Here is a 21,267-nt window from a genome sequence, read left to right as displayed (position 1 = left end):
TAATTTGTGGAAGGAACTAGTTATTTTCCTGTAAACTTTCACATAATTGGGATTTGGCCAATCGCAACCTTCACCCTTGTAGAGTCATTGAACATTTTCCTCTTATTCAGATACTCACTGTCCTTAGATATAGAGGCTTGATCAGATTCAAGTTCACTTTTTTTTTAAATTTTTTTAACGTTTATTTATTTTTGAGACAGAGAGAGACAGAGCATGAATGGGGGAGGGGCAGAGAGAGAGGGAGACACAGAATCGGAAGCAGGCTCCAGGCTCTGAGCCATCAGCCCAGAGCCCGACGCGGGGCTCGAACTCACGGACCGAGAGATCCTGACCTGAGCTGAAGTTGGACGCTCGACCGACTGAGCCACCCAGGCGCCCCAAGTTCACTTTTTTTTAAGCATACTTTGTGGGTGATGCTTTCTACTTATGATTGTACCACATCTAGAGGACAAAGTACCTGGTTGTCTCTTTCTACTTATGTTAAGATTGATTAGTGTGGTTCCCCAGGTTAATGCATTCTTCATCAACCTCTCACCTAATGATTTTAGGACTGGTTGATAGCTATTGTTTAGATCCATTACCTCCTAAGAGATTGCAAAATGTAGTCTTCTAATTCCATCAGTCCATTTGGATTTATTAGTAGAAATTCTTTTTTTTTAAGTTTTTATTTATTTATTTTGAGAGAGAGGGAGAGAGAGAGAATCCCAAGCAGGTCCCACACCAGTAGCTCAGAGCCCAACACAGGGCTCGAACCCATGAACCGTGAGATCATGACCTGAGCCAAAACCAAGAGTCAGACGCTTAACCGACTGAGCCACACAGGGGCCCTTCAAAATTTTTTATATGTTCCAATCTTTTATTCATTCCTCTGTCAGCTTGATTTTTGTGTCTTATTTGAGTAGTATTTGATCACTTTCTGCCTTCTGGTATAGCAAGATATCTCGAAATCACTTTGTACGTTTCTTGTCCAAAGTTTAATCGTTCAAGAAGCTGTGGTTTCTTTTTGTAGAAAATGGTACTGGGAACACAGTCTGGGCACTGGGAGTATTAATTGCTTGTACTTCTAAATTTTGGAGTGTCCAAACCTGGAATATACATTTTTAAAGGAAGATAAATCATTATTTTATACACATAATTTCAGTTTGGATTATAAGTTTTTTACAGAACATTTTTTGTTATAATTGTAGGGTTTTTTCTCTTATGCTCAAAATCTTGGTTCCTAATGATGTTAAGACAATGGCTTTGTGGCTTTATTCTACATTATACATCTATGTGCACATGCACATATACTAGTTTCAAAATTGCAACCCCAATATTTCCACTAACAATATTATTAGTGAGTATAGTTTAAGATTGTTTTGCAATTTTCTCTTTTTGAGATTGAGAAAGGAGGGGAGGGGCAAAGAGAGAGAGAGAGAGAGAGAGAGAGACAGAATCCCAAGCAGGCTCCACACTGCCAGAACAGAGCCCAATGCAGGGCTTGAACTCATGAACCATGAGATCATGACCTGAGCTGAAACCAAGAGTCAGATGCTTAACTGACTGAGCCACCCAGGCACCCCAATTGTTTTGCAATTCTTTCTATTCTTAGGGCATAGCTCACCTGGGATAAATAGTCCCTGGGTTTGTTTTAAAGTCACTTCAAATAATTCATGTGGATATGTCACCAACCTGATACATGGATATATTCATTTGTTTTATTTCTTATCTTGAAAGATTTCATCTTCTTTTTAATTTAGTTTTATTTTATAATTAGGTAAAATAATTACATTGTTCAATGTCAAAACTTAAATCACAGGTTTTCCCTTTCTACCACCTCTCCCTTCTTTTAGAAATTATGATGCTATGTACCCTTTATATTTCCTTTTCTGAACCATGCTTTTTTTTTTTTTTAATTTTTTTTTCAACGTTTATTTATTTTTGGGACAGAGAGAGACACAGCATGAACGGGGGAGGGGCAGAGAGAGAGGGAGACACAGAATCAGAAACAGGCTCCAGGCTCTGAGCCATCAGCCCAGAGCCCGACGCGGGGCTCGAACTCACGGACCGCGAGATCGTGACCTGGCTGAAGTCGGACGCTCAACCGACTGCGCCACCCAGGCGCCCCTGAACCATGCTTTTTTATTGAATAATGCATCCTTCGGAAGACTCCATTGCAGTAGCTAGTTTATTCAACTGGTCCTCTTTTCATGGGTATTTGGGCTTTTCCCAATAATTTTCTATTATAAATAGTTCTCCCATAGATGACCTTTATAGCTATTGAGAGATAAATAAAGTATAATGTATATTGTACATAAGTGATATATACATAAATATATTTGTATATAAGTGGCATATGTATGTATGTATGTATATACACATATATCACTTATATACATATGTGTATACAGATGTATATATCATTAATATAGATATATGTGTATATATGTAAATATCACTTACATATATTTATACATGTACATATCACTTATATATGTGATATATACATATGATTTTGTTATAATATATGATTTTAGTTCTACAGTAATTTATTAAGCACTTACAATGTGCTAGAATATAAAGATGAATAAGATGTGGTCCCCACTCATGAGGTCGTACAGTCCAATATGATGTAGAATTAAAAAAAAAAAAAAAACACTTTACATTTTTCCTTCTCAGATAATTTGATTTTTACACTTCTCATCAGTGAATGCTTCAGCTGGTATTGTTTTTATATTAATTCCTAGATTTATGGATATATACAGATATCAAGAATTTATAATATTTTGTACTATATTTCATGACAGTGCTAATATAGAACTTCTTTTAGTTTATGAACTATATTATATCATATCACCAAAGAAGTTAGTTTTGTCTAACTGATTTGTGTTTTCCTAGAGCCAGAATTCACAATGACAACAGTAACTGTAACCACAGAGGTCCCCCCAAGGGGTAAAGTAGAAGATAATTCTGCCTTGTATGAGTCCACATCAGCTCAGATTATTGAAGAGACTGAATATGTGAAAAAGGTATGCAGGTGCTGGAAATCATATCAGCATATGATTTTTTTTTAAATGAAACCTAATTTGGATTGGTGGGCTTTGTTTCTCCCTCCATAGAACAGGTGAGGACGCATTTGGCAAAGGACAATCTTGATAGTTGAAATTTCAACACGTTTGGTAAACTTCTCTTGAGGATATGAACCTCTGCTCCCACATGTGGAGTAAAATTGAATAATGGGCCAAAAGGGTTCAGAATACCTGTCAGCACTTAATTTGCCCCACACTATTCACCTCTGCACTTCCTACTGTTTTATATCATTTCTCAGCTGTTTCATGAGTGCTGATGCTATGTTCCCAAGTAGATGTTTATGTGTCTTGCTGAGCCTCTGTCTCTCCCGACCTGGTTCCTTTTCACAGCTCAGGGTTGTTGTCCCCAATGACTACATGTTGGCATGTTACTTCATTAAAAATGTGAAATCTTAGGAGAATCCAATGATAATGACTGACAAAACTATATATTTTTTATGAACCGTTTCTTAGAACAGATGGAAAAAGTTGGAAAGAGACAGTTTGTAACTTATTCAGATCAATTAATTCATCTTTGAGTGTCTTGCAATTCCATAGGTCAATAAGACATGGAACTTATATTTCATGCATAAATTTGTATGATCTTCTCTTAGTAATTATTCTGTAGTAATTACTAAATAGTAATTATTCTCTAGTAATTACTAGCTAGTAATTACTACAAAATAATTACTAAGCTGTAATTATTTTGTAGTGATTACTAAATAGTAATTGTTTTCTAGTAATTACTAAACAGTAAATTAGTACTAAATTACTACATAGGAAAAATAGAACTAAATAGTATTAAATACTAATTACTATATAGTAATTATTTTATAGTATAATATTCAATTAGGCTATATTTTAGGTTTGACTGAGAAAGAATTATAAAGACCAAATGCTCATTTTCTGCAATCTAAACAACATTAGCCTAAATGCAAGTCAGGTTGGTGGTAGTTATTTTTGTCTTACTTTCTAGATAAATCAGGTATACTGTAGCTGGTATAAAGAAAAAAGTGTTTGGCATTAAATGCCTTTGAAAAAAAAATAGAATATTTTTTTTTCTCCTAGATCCGAACTACTTTGGAAAAGATCCGAAATCAAATTTTTAAAGACGAAGTAGGACGTAACAGCACAAATCACAGACTAGAAACAAAGGTAATGAATTTACTCACATGTACCACTTTATCCCTTCAGTAAATAAACATAAAACAGTATAAACTTAATTTAAATAACTTTTTAAGATAGTTATTAAATTATTCTTTGAAGCTTTGAATGTTGAGTGTTAAATATTTTGTCGGTATCTGAAGATGTTAATAGGCATTTGTATGAAATATTTAACCACAGATGTTATTAGTAGCCTCAGATTGCAATGATTGGACCTTTCTTGAATATTCTAAATGGGGCTTACTTGTCTAAAGTATATGAGGAGATGTCAGCCCAGTCAGGATATATGGCAGCAACATTTCCAAAAAAACTGATAGAGGTACAAGCTTTTATAGGTTCACCTCAGTCACACCAATGGACACAAAGTTGAAGCTATTAGGCCATTTGGTCGAGTGATTAGACAATTGATAAGCTTAAATGCACCCTCTCTCTTGTGGCTGGCTTTATATGCCTAACATTAAGCAATCTATATTAGCCTTGTTTGGATTATGCCAGGTTAGAGCTCATCTGAGCCAAGTGCACCTTGTCAATGTCAGTGTTGCTCACTATGTAGTATGGCCACAGAGAAAGCAGAACATAGGATATGAGGCATAAACATAGTTTGCTTCATCATTCTCCACCTCCCAAACTAACACAACCAGCCCCAAATGTTTTCTTAAAGTAAGTGCTCAGAATTGGAAAAAAAGGTTAATGTTTGTGAATGATGGGACAGATAAAAAATTCCATTTTGGTTATATTGAGTTGCTTATTAGATCTCTAAGTGGAGGTTTCTATTGGGTGCTGAGTATCTGATTCTGGGTTTCAAGGTAGAGGTCTGGGCTAGGAGGTCTAGGCCATAGGGCAGAGACTTTGGGAATAAAGATGGCATTTAAAGTTCTGACATTGGAGGAGATCACCAAGTATGTGAGTGTAGATAGGAATAACAGAAAATTTGAGCACTGAGTTCCGAGATACCCAACACTTAAGAAGGAGAAGAAGAAGGAGAAGCATCACATCAGGCTGGGAAAAGAAGCTAATGAATTAGAAGAAAAAACAGGAGAGGGTGGAGGCACTGAAGACAAGTGAAAAAAAGGTTTCAGAAAGTGGGGAGGGGCCACTATGTCAAATGGTGCCTATGAGCTAAGTAAATTTAGGCCTGAACCTTGACCATTGGATATAACAATGGGGAGGTTGTTGGTGACCTTGATAGGAGTAGTTTCTTAAGAATGGACATGAATTGTGTTGCCAGTGTGTCTGCCCTGGTCATCTCAAATCTCAGATGGTCAGCAGACAAGTACCAGCATCTAAGTAGCTGCTGCCCTGCCACCCCCCCACCTACCACCCCTTGCAATATCTGAACAGTGTCCCTGTAGGAATTTAGCCATAATGATCTAGGGCTGTGTTGCTCTCAAGGTGGGGGCTGTAGTCCCAGCAGCAGCAGCAGTATCAGGAAGCTCCTTAGAAATTTTTTTAAATGTTTATTTAGTTTTGAGAGAGAGAAAAAGGGGGGGAGGAGGCAGAAAGAGAGGGAGACACAGAATCTGAAGCAGGCTCCAGACTCTGAGCTATCAGCACAGAGCCTGACATGGGGCTCGAACTCACGAACCATGAGATCATGACCTGAGCTTGGAACCTTAAGGGATTGAGCCACTCAGGTGCCCCTGGTGAGCTCCTTAGAAAGGCAGCATCTGGAGCTCCACCCCAGATCTCTTGAATTAGAATCTGCATTTTAACCAGATCTCTCACCAGGTGATTCATATGCACATTAAAGTTTGAGATGCACTGATCCATGACCTTTGTAGGAATCTACTGCTGTCCACAATCTACCTTCTACCAGAGTCTTCCCAGCAAGTATTCTTTAACAAAGTAAAAACCAAAATAACTCCTACTCTATATAGAGAGAGTGAGAGTATAGAGTAGGGTCTGGAATAGAAAAAAAACCATGACAGAATTATGGTGACCATATTTCCGTTTTGTATCTTTGTGTGTGTGTGTTTTAAAACACTATATTCTTTTTGTTGTTGTTGTTGATTTATTTATTTAAATTTTTTTTTTCAACGTTTATTTATTTTTGGGACAGAGAGAGACAGAGCATGAACGGGGGAGGGGCAGAGAGAGAGGGAGACACAGAATCGGAAACAGGCTCCAGGCTCTGAGCCATCAGCCCAGAGCCCGACGCGGGGCTCGAACTCACGGACCGCGAGATCGTGACCTGGCTGAAGTCGGACGCTTAACCGACTGCGCCACCCAGGTGCCCCTGATTTATTTATTTAGAGAGAGACAGAAATAGCATGAGTGGTGGGGTCGGGGGGAACAGAAAGAGAGGGAGACTGAGAATCCCAAGCAGGCTCCTCACTGTCAGAGAGCAGAGAGCCTGATGTGGGGCTTGAACTCATGAAACCATGGGATCATGACCTGAGCAGAACCCAAGAGTCACCCGACTGAGTCACTCAACCGACTGAGCCACCCAGGTACCCACCCCCTTCTTTTTTGTTTTTTTATTTCTGTTAATGTAGCCCATATTTTGTATTGGAAAGAATACTGGCTTTGTTAAACAAGCTTGGATTCTCATTCTGGTTCTGGTATTTATTTTAGGTATAACCTTGGACTTCTTAGTGAAACTCTCATCTGGACATAGTGGACATAGTGCCTTGGAGCGTTTTAAGCATTCAGACAAAGGGGTATTTACAAAACATCTAAAAGATTACCTGGCACATGATAGATGCTTACTAAAAATAGAAGTTATTATTCTTTAATTATATAATTGTAGGCTATGGAGAATTGTATAATTCCTTAGTGCATCTTGAAATAATTTGGAACAGCAGAAAGCATAGGATAGATACTCAAGCGGCTGTATCATGGGCTCTCCCACTTACTTACTATGTAAACTTAGGCTCAGTACCTCATTTTTCATATCTGCAACATTGACGTATTTGAGTTAGATGGTTTCATATTCCCTTTCCACTTCCACATGTCTTGATTCCAGATGAGATTTCTTTTATGTTCTAAGTGTATTTTCAGTAGGCTAGAGTTTACTTGGAGTCACACAGGCAGTAACATTCAGTTCCGACATCTCTGGAAATGTACTATGTGGTGATTGCAGTAGGCATCATTGAACATTGCATATTATGTATTGTAACTCTTAAGTCTGATTGTGTTAGTTTGTAATACAATATAAGCAAAATGCATTTATGTCTACGATTTAGATTAAAAAAGAAAAAAAAGACAACTGGCCTTGTAGATACCATTTAGCTCTTAAAAAATGACTTAATGGTATATTTAAAACAGTAGGAATGGGGTGCCTGGGTGGCTCAGTCAGTTGTCTGGCTCTTGATCTCACGGTTTGTGAGTTCAAGCCCCACATCGGGCTCTGCACTGACAGTGCAGGCTTGGGATTCTGCCCCTCCTTGCCTCTATCTGTCTGTCTGTCCGTCTCTCTCAAAATAAATAAATAAACTTTCAAAAATGAATTTAAAACTGTAGGAAATATAAAAGGTATAAAACATGTACGTCTACCTCCTTTTAATCTAAGAATCTAATCAAATTTGAGCAAATATAGAGGCCAGCCACTTCAGTTAGAATTCTTCATTGGTATTCGAAAGTCAAAGGATTTATTTTGTGCCAACCTGGATCTTTTTTTGGCGTATGGAATAGTGAGCGACAATTGTTGCTGTCAAAGTTTGTAGAGGAAAGAAATGGTAAGGTTTCTGATTTTCATGTTTCTTCATTTCAGCGCTGCCCAAACATTCACAGCGGCTCTGGTTCTGAAATGGATCCCTCGTATTGCAGTTTGCATCTGCTCGTGGAAAGGATGAAAGGAAAAGACCTGAAGCTCTTAGAAATGAACAAAGAGAATGAAGTCTTGAAAATCAAGGTATGGTTGCTGAGAGAAATTTCTAAATTTTTGTAGTGTTAGGCCTTTGAGACAGTAGGTTTCATGGATGTGTGAGAGCGGACAGACATCCTTATGTCCAGAAGATCCAGAAGTATGCTCGCCTAATGTAGAGAAACACTTTTCCATTTCATAAGTTAAATCCCACGGGTTTATTTTGGAGACTGTTTTTACTATTGAAAATCAGATCTCACAAAAATCCAACAGGTATAAAGTTCCAGCCGTGCAAGATGAGTCCGTTCTAGAGACCTGCTGTATAATACTGTACTTGTAGTTAATATGGTGTCGTACCCTTAAATAGGTCTCGTGTGAAGTGTTCGTACGAAATAAATTTCTAAAGGCTTTCATGTTTAATAAATATTAATTAGAGCACTCAGAGTCAAAGGTCTCTCTACTTGATTAATCCTTTGTTGAATGCTTTATTTATTTATTTATTTGCTTGCTTGTTTGTTTTGGTTTATTATGTATGCAGCCCTTGCAATGACGGTAAATCTTTGTGGCCATCCCTGTTTATTTCTTTAAGTTAAATCCTTGAGAGATGCATGACACTTTAGCTTTATTGCCCTTCATACTTCCTTCTTGTCCCACTGCTATTTTAGGAAAATGCATATTTTAGTACTGTTGTGGGCATCGATGATAAAACGCCTGTAAATAAGTGTATAAGCTGATAAGGCACTGTGGAACGCTTCGAAGTTCCTAAATGCGGCAGTCTCTAAATGCGGGACATGGGCTGTGGAGCTTTGCTTTGGCCTGGCCAGTGCAAATCCTTCTGCATGACAGTTTCCCTAAATAGGCTGCTTCTCATTTTACATTTTCCTGTTACCAGATAATAGCGTCTTTACTCCTATCCACTGTCTAGGAGGGTGCAAATGGTACAGTTACAACCTTTTTTTTAAAGTTTATTTATTTATTGAGAGAGAGAGAGAGCATGTGTGAGCATGGGAGGGGCAGAGAGAGAGAGGAGAGAGAATCCAAGCAGGCTTCATGCTCAGTGTGGAGCCCAACTCAGGGCTCGATCTCATGACCCCGAGATCATGACCTGAACCAAAACCAAAAGTCGGATGCTTAACCGACTGAGTCACCCAGGCGCCCCCAGCCTTTCTGTTTTTAATTGCCTGCCAAACTGTTCTGCCTTTAACCCTTTTTATTGTAAATGTCAAAACATACACCGTGACCTCTTTTCCTAGCTGGAAGCTTCCAGAGAAGCAGGAGCGGCGGCTCTGAGAAACGTGGCACAGAGGTTATTTGAAGTCTACCAAACACAGTCGGAAGAAGTTAGAAAGAAACATGAGGATGATAAACACTTCCTCAAGGTACTGAGTTAGCAGCTGGTTCACTGGAGAATTAACACCCCAGTGTGTGTGTGTGGGGGGGGGGGGGTTCATGCCTCTCTTTTTGGGGGGTTAGACATGAAGTAAGCAATGGCCTCATGACTTTGGCAAGCCTTGGGCAGGATGCCCATCTTCTGTGCTGGTCTCCCCGCACCCCTGCTTAGCCTGGTACCTGCATGTTGTTGAGCTGTTATGTTGCCGGAGCACAGGTGGGAGGAGGCTGTGCCACCTTGCCTGGAAATCAGGGCTGTGCCAGGTGACACTGGCCAGTGACTCCTCTCGTGGTTCTGCTTTTGACTAACTAGATGACCTAGAAAGAGTCATTCTCCCTCTCTGCAGTTGGGTTTCCTTGTCTCCACAATGAACGAGTTGGGCTAGATCAATGGTTTCAAAATGGTTTTGACCCTAGAATACATTCTTCAAATTAAAAAAACAAACAAAAAATGTATGTATGTGTACATTTATATTTTAAAGTACATATTTCATATTTTTTTAAAGAATTTTAATGTTTATTTTGACAGAGAGAGAGAGCACATGTGAGTGGGGAGGGACAGAGAGAGGATCTCAAGCAGGTTCCACACTGTCAGCATAGATCCCGATGTGGGGCTTGAACTAACAAAACATGAGATCATGACCTCAACCGAAGTTGGACGCTTAACCAACTGAGCCACCCAGGCACCCCTACATATTTCATATTTTAATATAGAGCTTATATAAATTAAAATATTTTAAAAGCATACATATGTATATGTGTATATATGTGTGTATATATATCATAGACCCCCCCCCCCACACACACACATGCATACTTTTATGTTTGTTTGTTTTTAAATCTGAAGTATATATTCTAGGACCAATGAACCTTTATGTGAAGAATGTATTCTAGGACTGGAAAAGGAACAAACAGTGACTGTGTGTGTTTATGTGTGTGTGTGTGTGTGTGTGTGTGCATGTCTGTAGGAGTCAGCTGAGACACTGGCAAGTGAGCCAGATGAAGCCTTCACATCTATGATCTCTAACATAACCCCTGCTGTCAGCCTGGGGAATAACCCCCAACACAGTGGGGAATCACTGTTCTGCTTTTATGACACTTTCTGATTAAAAATAAAACATTTTTTACTTGAACATACATGATTTTTTTAAGTTTACTTATTTATTTTGAGAGAGAGCACGAGCAGGAGACAGGCAGAGAGGGGGGAGAGAGAGAGAATTCCAAGCAGGCTCTGCATTGCCCGACACAGAGCCCGACACAGGGCTCAAACCCACGAACTAGGAGATCATGACCTGAGCCAAAAAACCAAGAGTCGGACGCTCAACTGACTGAGCCACCCAGATGCCCCTGTAAGATTTATTTTTGCTGTAGATAAGTTTCATTGAGGAAAAGTCAAAAATTTCGCTTTTCTTACGTTAGTATCTCTCTTTCTTATACCAGTTCTGGTAGCATGCTTTATGGTAACAAATGTAAACATTCTAGTATATTATTAAGTCTATGTTGGTTTAGTGTTGTTGTAGCCCATCAGGTTTATTTGGAAGGAAAACACTAAATTCAAAACAGTAATTTGAATCACGTGTGAATTATTAAATTTTGGGGGCTACTCAAAATTATACAGGGAGATAATATCTGTATAAATAAAAACAATCATTTGACAGTTGTTTTTCTGACCAAAGGTTAACAAACTTGAAAAGGAACAACAATTGAAACAACATGTTGAAAATCTGAATCAAGTTGCTGAAAAGCTTGAAGAAAAACATAATCAAATCACAGAGTTGGAGAACCTTGTACAGAGGATGGAAAAGGTAAGCCCATGGAGAATTAAAGGGATTCTTCCTGACAGGGCTGGGGAGAGAATGTAAGAAAATAACACCAAAATAAGTAAGACATTAGGTGAAAGTACGCTTTGCCACTACTGAGACTTTAGAAAGTACCCAATAATGTTGGTTTTTCCCCTTACACACTTAATATGGTCTGTACTGTCATGGATTGACCTCTACAGATACTGCTCATATCACTGTTAATTTCTCTCTTGAGTGTATGTATGGCTTAGACAGGGGAAGCAGGCGAGGCTGTGAATGGAAGCAATGGAAATGATCGCAAAGTCCGCCTATTCCTAGTAATAATACAGAGGATCGCTATAGTCTAATTCTATGTATTAGACTTGGGGAAGTATCCATTTTTTGGCCATCTGAGTTCACTTTAGGATTGTAAAATTCTATGGCTGTATTAGGACAGATAGAATTCACATTAAGAAAAGACATTCTGGGGCTCCTGACTGGCTCAGCCGGTTAAGCATCTGACTTCCACTGAGGTTGTGATCTCGCGGGTTCGGTCCGTGAGTTCTAGCTCCACATCTTGGTCTCTGCTGTTAGGGCAGAGCCCACTTCAGATCCTCTGTCTCCCTCTCTGCTGCCCCTCTCCCACGCTCCCTCTCTCTCAAAAGAAAAGAAAAGACATTCTGCAGAGATTGGAACTTGCTAAAGACAACTTAGGGAAGAGTAGTGACAGAACAAAAATTATTAAAAATTTTATGTAGTGTGCCTGTGAGTGGCTGGCACTCTAAATATATACAAAAGGTGAGCACATAAACTTAATGATGCATTCCTTAGAATTTAGAATACAAACCAAGGAATACTGGGTTTTTAGTAGCAAAACAAACCAATAGAAAATTGTGCTCTCTGAAACTGAATTTGGGGTAGATAAGAATATAGGTTTTGGGGGCGCCTGGATGGCTCAGTTGGTAGGGCATGCAACTCTTGATCTCGAGGTTGTATGTTCGAGCCCCACACTGGGTGTAGAGATTACTTAAAAATAAAATCTGAAAAAAGAAAAAAAAAAAGAATATAGACTTTGACTTCTGGTAAATATCGCCCAATGAAGTTTTATATTTATTATAATGATTCCCTGGTTTGCCTCTTCTCTTCTCAGCCTTGTTCTGTTTTATGTCTGCTTGAGTTGATGTCACTTTTGAAATGTCACTTCAAAAGAATCACATTTCAATATTCAGGTGTCTGGCCAAAGGAAATTTGATTAATTTTTCTACGTATTTCCCAAGAATTTAATTTATAACACTGAGTTTGGTTGAACTTGTGAGTTCCTGTGAGGCAATCACAAAAAATTGAATAAATCCAAATTTAACTGAATCTGATAATACTAATACGTAGCTCATCTGTGTTGTGGGGTGGGTTACGGAATGTTTTACCGTAGCCAGATACATTGGGCTAGAATGTCCTCAAGCAGCTGGTTTGCAGGCAGTGTGACAGTTTATAGTTATGATATTTTGAACAAACTAACATTTGGATGAATATTTTGTAGCATTAGAATATTTATCCTGTAATAAATAGCTCAGCAAACTAATCACAAAGAATGTTTGCACTTAGGAAAGGAAGACAATTCTGGAATGCAAATAGAGCTGATCAACCAGCTTTCATTTAAATTTGGACTTGTGATCACCTCATACCCAGTAACACTGGGTCAGGTTTAGTGGCCAGCTGTCAGTCTCAGAAAATTAACAAAAGAACAGCAGAATATAATTCCAGAAAACCCCGTGAAATCTGTACTGGATGTGAGTTCATCTCAGAATTCTGGGTTATATTCACTTGACTGTTTCTTCAGCAAACATATGAAGACTTAACATGTAACAGTCAGAGCTTGAGGCTGGATATCTATTTGTGAATGAACCAGACATAGTCTCTTTGTAGAGATTGCAGTGTAGTACATTTGCGTTGTGTGGGACTCAAGGAACTTCCCACATCTCTCTTCATTCATTCTCCTAGGGGTCCCCAGGGAGGCAGACACCCCTATTGAAGGTAGGGGAATGTACTCCAGAATAAAGTTGATTAGCTTAGATACTGGCAGGCATTTTTGAGAAGTGATAGTCTAGCATTTATCTTGATATCGAACCATAATGGTGGTCTGTCTTTAGGTGCTCTGTGACAGAGTAAGTGGACAGGATGCCCATGGTTCATGGTCATGCAGTAGCCTTCTAGAATATTCTAGTTCAGTGATTTCCTAGAGTGGAGCCTATTGGAATCTCAGAGAGGTAGAGATAGTTGAGGATGGAGCAGAAGGGCAATGTGCAGGAGTTTTTAAAAAATATTTTTAGTTTCAAGGCATGTTATATTTGTAAAACAAACAAGCGAATAAATAAAACTATAAGAAACAAAGCTTGGCACCATATTCTTGATTTAAGGTTACTGAGAAAACAGACTGTGATGAAGGGTTCCTCGGGGCGGGGGAGTATCAGAATGAGAGGAGACGGAACTCTAGACTTTTGTGTTAATAGGGAAAAGACATGAGTTCGAAAAGAAAAAGGAAATGAAAATTAAAAATGAACACCCCCAACAAAGGTTGGTAAATATTGCCCTGGTAGTGGGTGGCCCCTGGAGAAGGATTCATTTTCTACTCACTTGAACAAGCCACTGCTCCAGTAAGTAGCCATTAGTGGTATGAGGGCTGGTAATGAACACATTACTTAAAACCTTCACCATCTGCCCCACTTTAATCAGGAATGCAGTGAGAATGAATTCCATAAACATAGTGATAAGCCAGCAAAAACGCCCAATAAGAACATTTTAATATGGCATATGTTCCTTTTGCTAGCAGTGCAATTCTGTTGCATCATATTTGTTTTCCAGTGTCATTGATTTAGCTCTATTAGAATTTTAGAGCTCAAAGGTGCTTTTGAGACCACCTAGTTCCTCATCACCATTTTATAAACGAGGACAGTGGGAGCAAGGAACGATTTCCACTGTCCTCCAGTTACCAGTTCAAAATGCTTTCCATTATGCCCCCGTCTTCTCTGGCGTCAGATAAAAATGATATACGCGGTTCCTAAATCATTTAGATGTTAACATATGGCAATTATTTAAATTGGTGTCTACTCCACTTTGATCAATAGGACGAGGGAACTCTTGAGCTCCCAAGAGGTACCGTTTTTTTGAGAAGAGTGGATTGTCCACTGGGTGGCGCTGTGAACTCCTTTCCTTTTCCAGAGGACACTCTGAGAAAAAGTGCTAGCCAGTATGGTATGATTTTCTGTTGTTAGAGAGGAAGCATTAAGAGCCCAAACTACATGCTGCAGCATTGGCCACTGCAGAACATTTAGTTGTCCAGTTGTCTTGTCTGCTTGAACTCTGGTTATGAAGATCCATTGAGAGTTAAGTCCTTTAGGATGTTTGTTAAACACCATTTTCCTCCCTACAAAATCAAAATATATTATCAGTGATGTGTTTCTTTAATGATCCAAGTATCCCAATAAGATTGTGAGGCGTATTTGTGATCCCTCAAAAATAATTTGAACACAACTAGGTGACACAAGGGAAATTTCCATATGTGGCAGGAATGCTACAGGAAAAATCCAAAAAAGTTAATGCAAATTTTAAAAATAATAGCACATAAGATATTAAGTGTTTGGCACCTTCAAATTATAAACTGAGGTCATAATATATGTCCGAGGAGCATGTGGACCTTTTACATATAAATCTCCAATTATCTCAACATTTCAATATAGGTAGTATTATCCCAATTTCAGGGAAGTTCAAAGAGTCATGACTGAAAAAAAAAGAAACATGACTCAAACAAATATAAAATGAATATATGTCAGATGTTTTACTCAACTTATTCATTAATAAGGAACCAATAAGATGGTAAATCTGTTTTAAAGGATTTTGAGAAACTGGCTATTAAAAGGCATTTTGAAAAAAGGAATATAGAATCTGATTACTAGGTTAGATACAAGGCTGGTTAATATGCTTTGAGGCAATTAAACCATAACCTGTGGGCTTATCTTTTCTACCAGGCAGAAATCTACAAATGAACATGCGACTTCACAGAGTCCGGGCTCTAATCGAATCATAAACGATGGAAGTCATAAATGCAGGGAAATTCTCCATGAGAATTGGGTCAGGTTATTAAACAATGACCCAATGTGACATTAAAATCATATATTGTTTTGATTTCCAAGTTTTGGCTAATTTTTCCTAGAGATCAGGCCCAGAAAGGTTAAAGCCTTGGCAAAAATTACATAGTCACAGTGTAACTAGGTCAGTCTGTGTCCAACAAGATACTTGCATTTTTGCTCTACAACATTGCTTTGTATTTTACCCGTGTAAATATTGCAGCCGGAATGGTTGCAAAGTGTCAACCAGTCTCTCACCATTCAATATAAAAAAGAACACAACTGTCCCAGTTTGATTTCTCATGGACTTGTTATATTCCTTTTGAGTGGAAAGAGTTTGGTTTAATAATAGCATTAAGGTATTTCTCTACATTTTTCTTTCTCAATGTCAACATTTCTCTTGTATTCTAACTAGAAAGTGACTTTATCACTTGTGGCCTTGATCCTTCACTGTAAATTCATTTGCTACTTTTCTACCTTCTGACAGATGCCCTGTGAGCAGGTAGGGCTATGAAGATAAGGTCAGTAGTGTCCTTGGATACCAACCACTCAGTCTCACATAGGAGAAGCAGGTGGAACAGAGGGAGAGCCAATGCCAAGAGAGAGACGAGCTGGCAGTTTGCACTCGGGATGGGCTGGAAGGGGGCAGGAGTTTGACTGAGCTGGGTACACTTCGGTTATGGACAGGAAGAGGAGCAAAAAGTCTCTAGGCAAGTGAGGAGAGTAAAGACAACCTGTCTTGACCTGTCACCGAGCTACTTGGAAACCACACAGGAAAATGTCTGGCCAGGTCTCCCTGGGGTGGGTTGTAACAGTTGAAATTGACTCTGTAGCTCAAAACATATTTCTAATAGTATAAGAAGCATCTTTTGTGAACAGTTTGCAAGAATGACTTAGCAAACACACACACACACACACACAGAAATAAAATTGTATCTTATTTTCTCCTAGGAAAAGAGAACACTGCTAGAAAAAAAACTGTCTTTGGAAAACAAGCTGCTACAACTCCAATCCAACGCTACATATGCTAAAAGGTTTGCAGATCTGCCTCCTATTAAAGCAGTTCCTGATCCCTTTCCTCTCTGCTGGTCCACTGGCCAGTGTACAGAAGGCTCCCACCTTCTAAGGAGACAGGAAGACTGAAAGCGCAGGATGAAGGGAGATTGCTTAATATTAACAGCCACGTGAACCCCCCCCACCCCCCGCCCCCGGGGAATCAGCAGCAGGGTTCCCTGGAGGTCCAGGGAGACTGGTGCAGGGTTAATCCTTCTGAAGAATGAAAGAGCCTGTTCCCTCCCTGTTTACCCTGGGTGCTAAAGAGGCTGCTGTTGAGCCTTTCATTCCCCCTGATGCTTCTGATTTTGTCAGTGGGTCTCTGCTATAGCCAGCATCAAGCAGGCTAGCCTACAATTGGAATTGTAAGACTCTTTTGTGGTGCTCCCCAGCTTTGTAGAGAATGAAGGAACTACTCTGAAGGTATTCTCAGTTCTTTGGACTGACTTACAAATACTCATAATTCACAAGCTGTTACAGGGTACAGCCCTTAGTATGGGGGTGACGTGGAGCATGGGTATCACCCAGCTGCTGCATTATTTCACTGCTGTTAAAAAAATCCTCTGGAACATCATGTGTGTGATAACTGATTACCTATAAAATTTCCTCACACTTTTTTCCTTCCCTTCCCTTTCCCTTCCCTTCCCTTCCTTTCCCTTCCTTTCCGTTCCCTTCCCTCCCCTCCCCTCCCCTCCCCTCCCTTTTTAATTCTAAACCTGCCACTGTCGTTATATGTTCTAATATAAGGTTCAAAGTCAAGTCTATTTCAAGGTCTTATTTCACCCATCTGGAACTGTTGCTTCTTAGGATATCAGGCATTTTTATGAACCTCAGAATGTACAAAGTTTTATTTCATTTATTCAATAATATATACTCAAAGATCTCTCTCTTTCTCTCTGTCTTTGGTTTGTTTGTTTGTTTTTTTTTTTTTTTTCTCTTTCTCTTTCCTTTCCAATTAACTGTCTTTCTCTTCTCATCTTTCATAAACTTCTGCCTTCTGTCTGGCTCATATCCATGTATTGGACCACATATGCCAAAGTCCAGATCTGAGCTGACCCTGGCAATTGCACATATGTATTCAGAACCTACTGGAATACCGCTGATATTAATTTACACATATTCTTTGTGTACAGGCACAGAGCCCCAGCAGGGGACTTTCTAAGAGAGTAAGTACAGCACTGCGCATCTCGTAGAGAATGAAGGAAATACTGTGGAAGACATCCATAGGTCTGCAGAATGACGTATACTCATAATTCTAAGTAAATCTGCGGAGTATCTTTTTTTTTTTTCTGCGAGAGTTTTTCCGTGTGGCAGGACTGCTGGCTGGTACTGTGTGCTTTCCATTAAGAGTTCAGACAGCCTGAGTTTGATATTTTTTCTTTAAAAATGATTTTTATTGACAATAGGGTTTTTGTCAGCCTTTGAACCAAAAGTGTAACCATTTTGAAAACCAAACGGAGCTATTCTTTCTGTTCTATTATATATGAGCAGTTGTTATAAGGAATTCTCAGAAAGCTCTTAGGGAGGTTTTGAGGGAAATATCTTGAGGGAAATGGATGTTTTGTGTTTCTAGAGAGGTGTTTGAACATCCAAGCTTATGCAATTTTCATAGAGTGTAGGCATCACGAATATTTATCTTCCTTATTACTTTGTCTGTGTGTAGAGGTATTCACTCTGCTAAATGACAAGAAAGTGAAATCAGTAGGTGTCAGATGCTTTTGGTTAAAGCAATAGAGACTTGGTTAAGCTACCACAAATAAGAGGATTTCTGTTAGGTGAAGATTGGATAGATATGGCCATAAAGAAGATGCATCTCTTGGGAAGACAGGAGGACCACACATCAGCACCAACTCTGTTTTTAAAAACCAGATTATTTTGTTGCTCCTATTCAGTCATGGGTGTTCTACAGTTTCATTCTTCCTCGCTCTTTGTTTTTCCTGTATGATTTATTAACTTTTCTCAGTGGTTTTCTCCAGCTGGCTTGTATTCTCTGTAGTTTCCTTTCACATTGCAGAGGAAAGAGTCTGCCAGCCTAATACTACTTCCTGCTGGGCAGATCGCTCATGTTAACCATCCCCTATGTTGTCATCTAACCAATGGCTTTTTAAAAAAATTTTTTTTCATATTTATCTATTTTTGAGAAACAGTGAGACAAAGCATGAGCAGGGGAGGGGCAGAGAGAGAAGGAGACACAGAATCCGAATCAGGCTCCAGGCTCTGAGCAAGCGGTCAGTGCAGAGCCCGATGCAGGGCTTGAAGCCACGAACTGTGAGATCATGACCTGAGTGGAAGTCGGAAGCTCAACTGACTGAGCCACCCAGGTGCCCCTAACCAATGGCCTTTTGGCAGGCACCAACTCCCGGGCCTACGGGTGGTCCTCCCTTACCCCCAAAATAGCCTGTGGTAGCTCCTCTGAGCAGGGGGGTATGGGTGATTAAATTTTCCTTAGGCAGGATGGGTTTGACGGGTGCCATGACTTTCTGCCATTTTGATGAAAAGATTCATTATGTTCTAACTTGGTATTTTTAATATTAAAAAGCATCTCAGGGTGCCTGGGTAGCTTAGTCTGTTAAGCGTCCCAATTCGGCTCGGGTTGTGATCTTACAGTTTGTGGGTTCGAGCCCCGCGTCAAGCTATGTGCTGACAGCTCAGAACCTGGAGCCTTCTTCAGATTCTGTGTCTCCCTCTCTCTCTGCCCCTTTCCCACTTATGCTCGCTTTCTCTCTCTCTAAAATGAATAAATGTTAAAAAACTTTTTTTAATAAAAAAAATTTTTAAAAGCATCTCTAAAGAAGATGACTTTTAGGTATTTATAATTCAGGAGAAAGTGACAGTTTTTTTGTATATGGATATGAACATATAATTATAATACCTTATGCTAACCCTTACAGTTACTTTTAATGAGAGTTAAGAGATTTGGCAGAAGCATCTCATTAAAAACAAGGTTGAGTCCATATTTCTACTACCATCACTAATAAACCACCACATGTATTATGTTTTGCTGTTGACAGATAGAATAACCCCAGGTACCTTATTTAATTTAATCCATTCTTAGCTTTTTAGGGAGAGAGCAGAGTTACTAACTGGTGAAGCGATTACACAGCCTCTAGGGAGCTTGGGTTCTAGAATTATTAGAGCAGTCTGTTCTCGTTTTGCTATAGAGGATATTTGACCTTCTTTCATTTCTGGAGACCTCTGGAGACTTTCCCTTGGACTGGTTTCCTAATTCCCTGTGTGTCTATGAGCAGAAGGCAGTTTTCCAACCTGTCCCTCTGCCTTGTGATATAACAAAGGTCCATTTTAGAGTTATCCTTTTGAGAAACACAGGAGATGTACCTCAGAAAAATCCTCTACAAAAGAATAACATGATGTCAGAAAACAATTCAGTCAAAGCCATTTTAAGTTTGGAGTAGAGGGCAATGCGGTTGAATAATGTTGCCCTCTGATGGTGTAAGTTAACCCTAAGATAGGTTTTAAAGTATCCTGATGAGGGGTGCCTGGGTGACGCAGTCGGTTAAGCGTCCGACTTCAGCCAGGTCACGATCTCGCGGTCCGTGAGTTCGAGCCCCGCGTCGGGCTCTGGGCTGATGGCTCAGAGCCTGGAGCTTGTTTCCGATTCTGTGTCTCCCTCTCTCTCTGCCCCTCCCCCGTTCATGCTCTGTCTCTCTCTGTCCCAAAAATAAATAAACGTTGAAAAAATAAAATAAAATAAAAAATAAAGTATCCTGATGAATGGACACACTGGAGACAATTCTCCATTAATTCAATTTCCTTTGGCCAAGTGACTGGCAGACATTGGTAATCAAAGCGATTGAGGGTTTGCTTCTCGCCAAGTACTTATGCTATAATGGTCCCATATTACTAAAGGCTAAGCCATTCGTTTTTACATTTCTGCAAGTTAAAGATAGGATTGGTGCTCTGAATGCAGAGAGGATTCCCAATTCCCTTCCTCAAAAGGATAGGGCCAAGCTTTTCCTCTCTTGTAGATGGGGCATTTTTTGTCTGCTCCCATTGGCATTTCCAGGCTGCAGATTTTTTCAGCTCCGAGTCTGGGATATATGAGGCAAAAAGAAAACCCAAAGAACTCAGCATTGTGTTGTTCCTTGGATTCTCAGGTCTTGAGCTGATCTGCCTTCTTCTCCACCTTCCAGAGTCGTCTTGTGTTTTTGGTTGTACTCAGTGGGAAGAGTAGGGAAAAATACACCTGCATCTTCCCAGTGTAAGTTTTTCAAAGGTATTTTAATTTCAGCCTTTACTTTATATTTATATTGAGACACTGGGAGGCAGAGCGTGAATCAGATATTTGTTAGGGCTTGGTATCCTTTTCTAGGCCTGGCCTTTGTAATGTTTTCTTCCTGCTGTTTTGCGTTAGTACCTCTTTATTAAGGTTGAGGGCTTTCACTGAAAGATAAAGAGCGGAGATTAAAGGGAGCTCAAATGGCAGCTGATTTCAGTATATTCCCACACTTAAAGACCTTAAGTGGGTGACTAGGTTTCATATTTATTGGACAATCCTAAGAGAGAATTTCTCTGATTTATATTAGTCCCTGTTCTATGTATTAATACAGATAAGCCTGAAATGAAAGCCCTGTGTTTTCAAGAATGCTGCTAGAAATATTTTCTTCCACCTTGAGACCTCTTTCAGACTTTTATTTATCTACAGTGACTTCTATGGTAACGCCATCGTGGAATAGGTGGAGAAATTTCCTGAGCTTCATATTTTGAGGAGCATGAGGTCCACCCCGCCCCATCTTCTAAAACCATCGTTTTTTCCCCTTTGGTCTGAGTTCTGGGTCATCGAAGGACACAATGAGACCATTTTGAATACTGGTCTTCAACATTTTTACAAGTTTATATTTTATTTTTTAATTTTCTTATGGGTTTGTGGACAGTTTATAGATATTCAA

General features: G+C 39.4%; 1 protein-coding gene across 1 annotated transcript in view; it reads left to right on the top strand.

Moving 5' to 3' along the window:
* The window catches only part of CCDC68 (coiled-coil domain containing 68), a 41,129-nt gene that overhangs the window by 654 nt on the left and 19,208 nt on the right, over nucleotides 1–21,267 (top strand). Inside the window, exons 2-7 of the mRNA XM_045457283.1 lie at nucleotides 2,878–3,008; nucleotides 4,116–4,202; nucleotides 7,924–8,064; nucleotides 9,270–9,395; nucleotides 11,082–11,210; nucleotides 16,259–16,341. Coding sequence (XP_045313239.1) covers nucleotides 2,892–3,008; nucleotides 4,116–4,202; nucleotides 7,924–8,064; nucleotides 9,270–9,395; nucleotides 11,082–11,210; nucleotides 16,259–16,341 — 683 coding nt within the window. The 5' untranslated portion in view covers nucleotides 2,878–2,891. The remainder of the gene's footprint in view (nucleotides 1–2,877; nucleotides 3,009–4,115; nucleotides 4,203–7,923; nucleotides 8,065–9,269; nucleotides 9,396–11,081; nucleotides 11,211–16,258; nucleotides 16,342–21,267) is intronic.

This window comes from Leopardus geoffroyi, chromosome D3, assembly GCF_018350155.1.
Source record: "Leopardus geoffroyi isolate Oge1 chromosome D3, O.geoffroyi_Oge1_pat1.0, whole genome shotgun sequence".
Classification (NCBI taxonomy): Eukaryota; Metazoa; Chordata; class Mammalia; order Carnivora; family Felidae; genus Leopardus; species Leopardus geoffroyi.
This window is presented reverse-complemented; position numbering and strand designations above follow the sequence as displayed.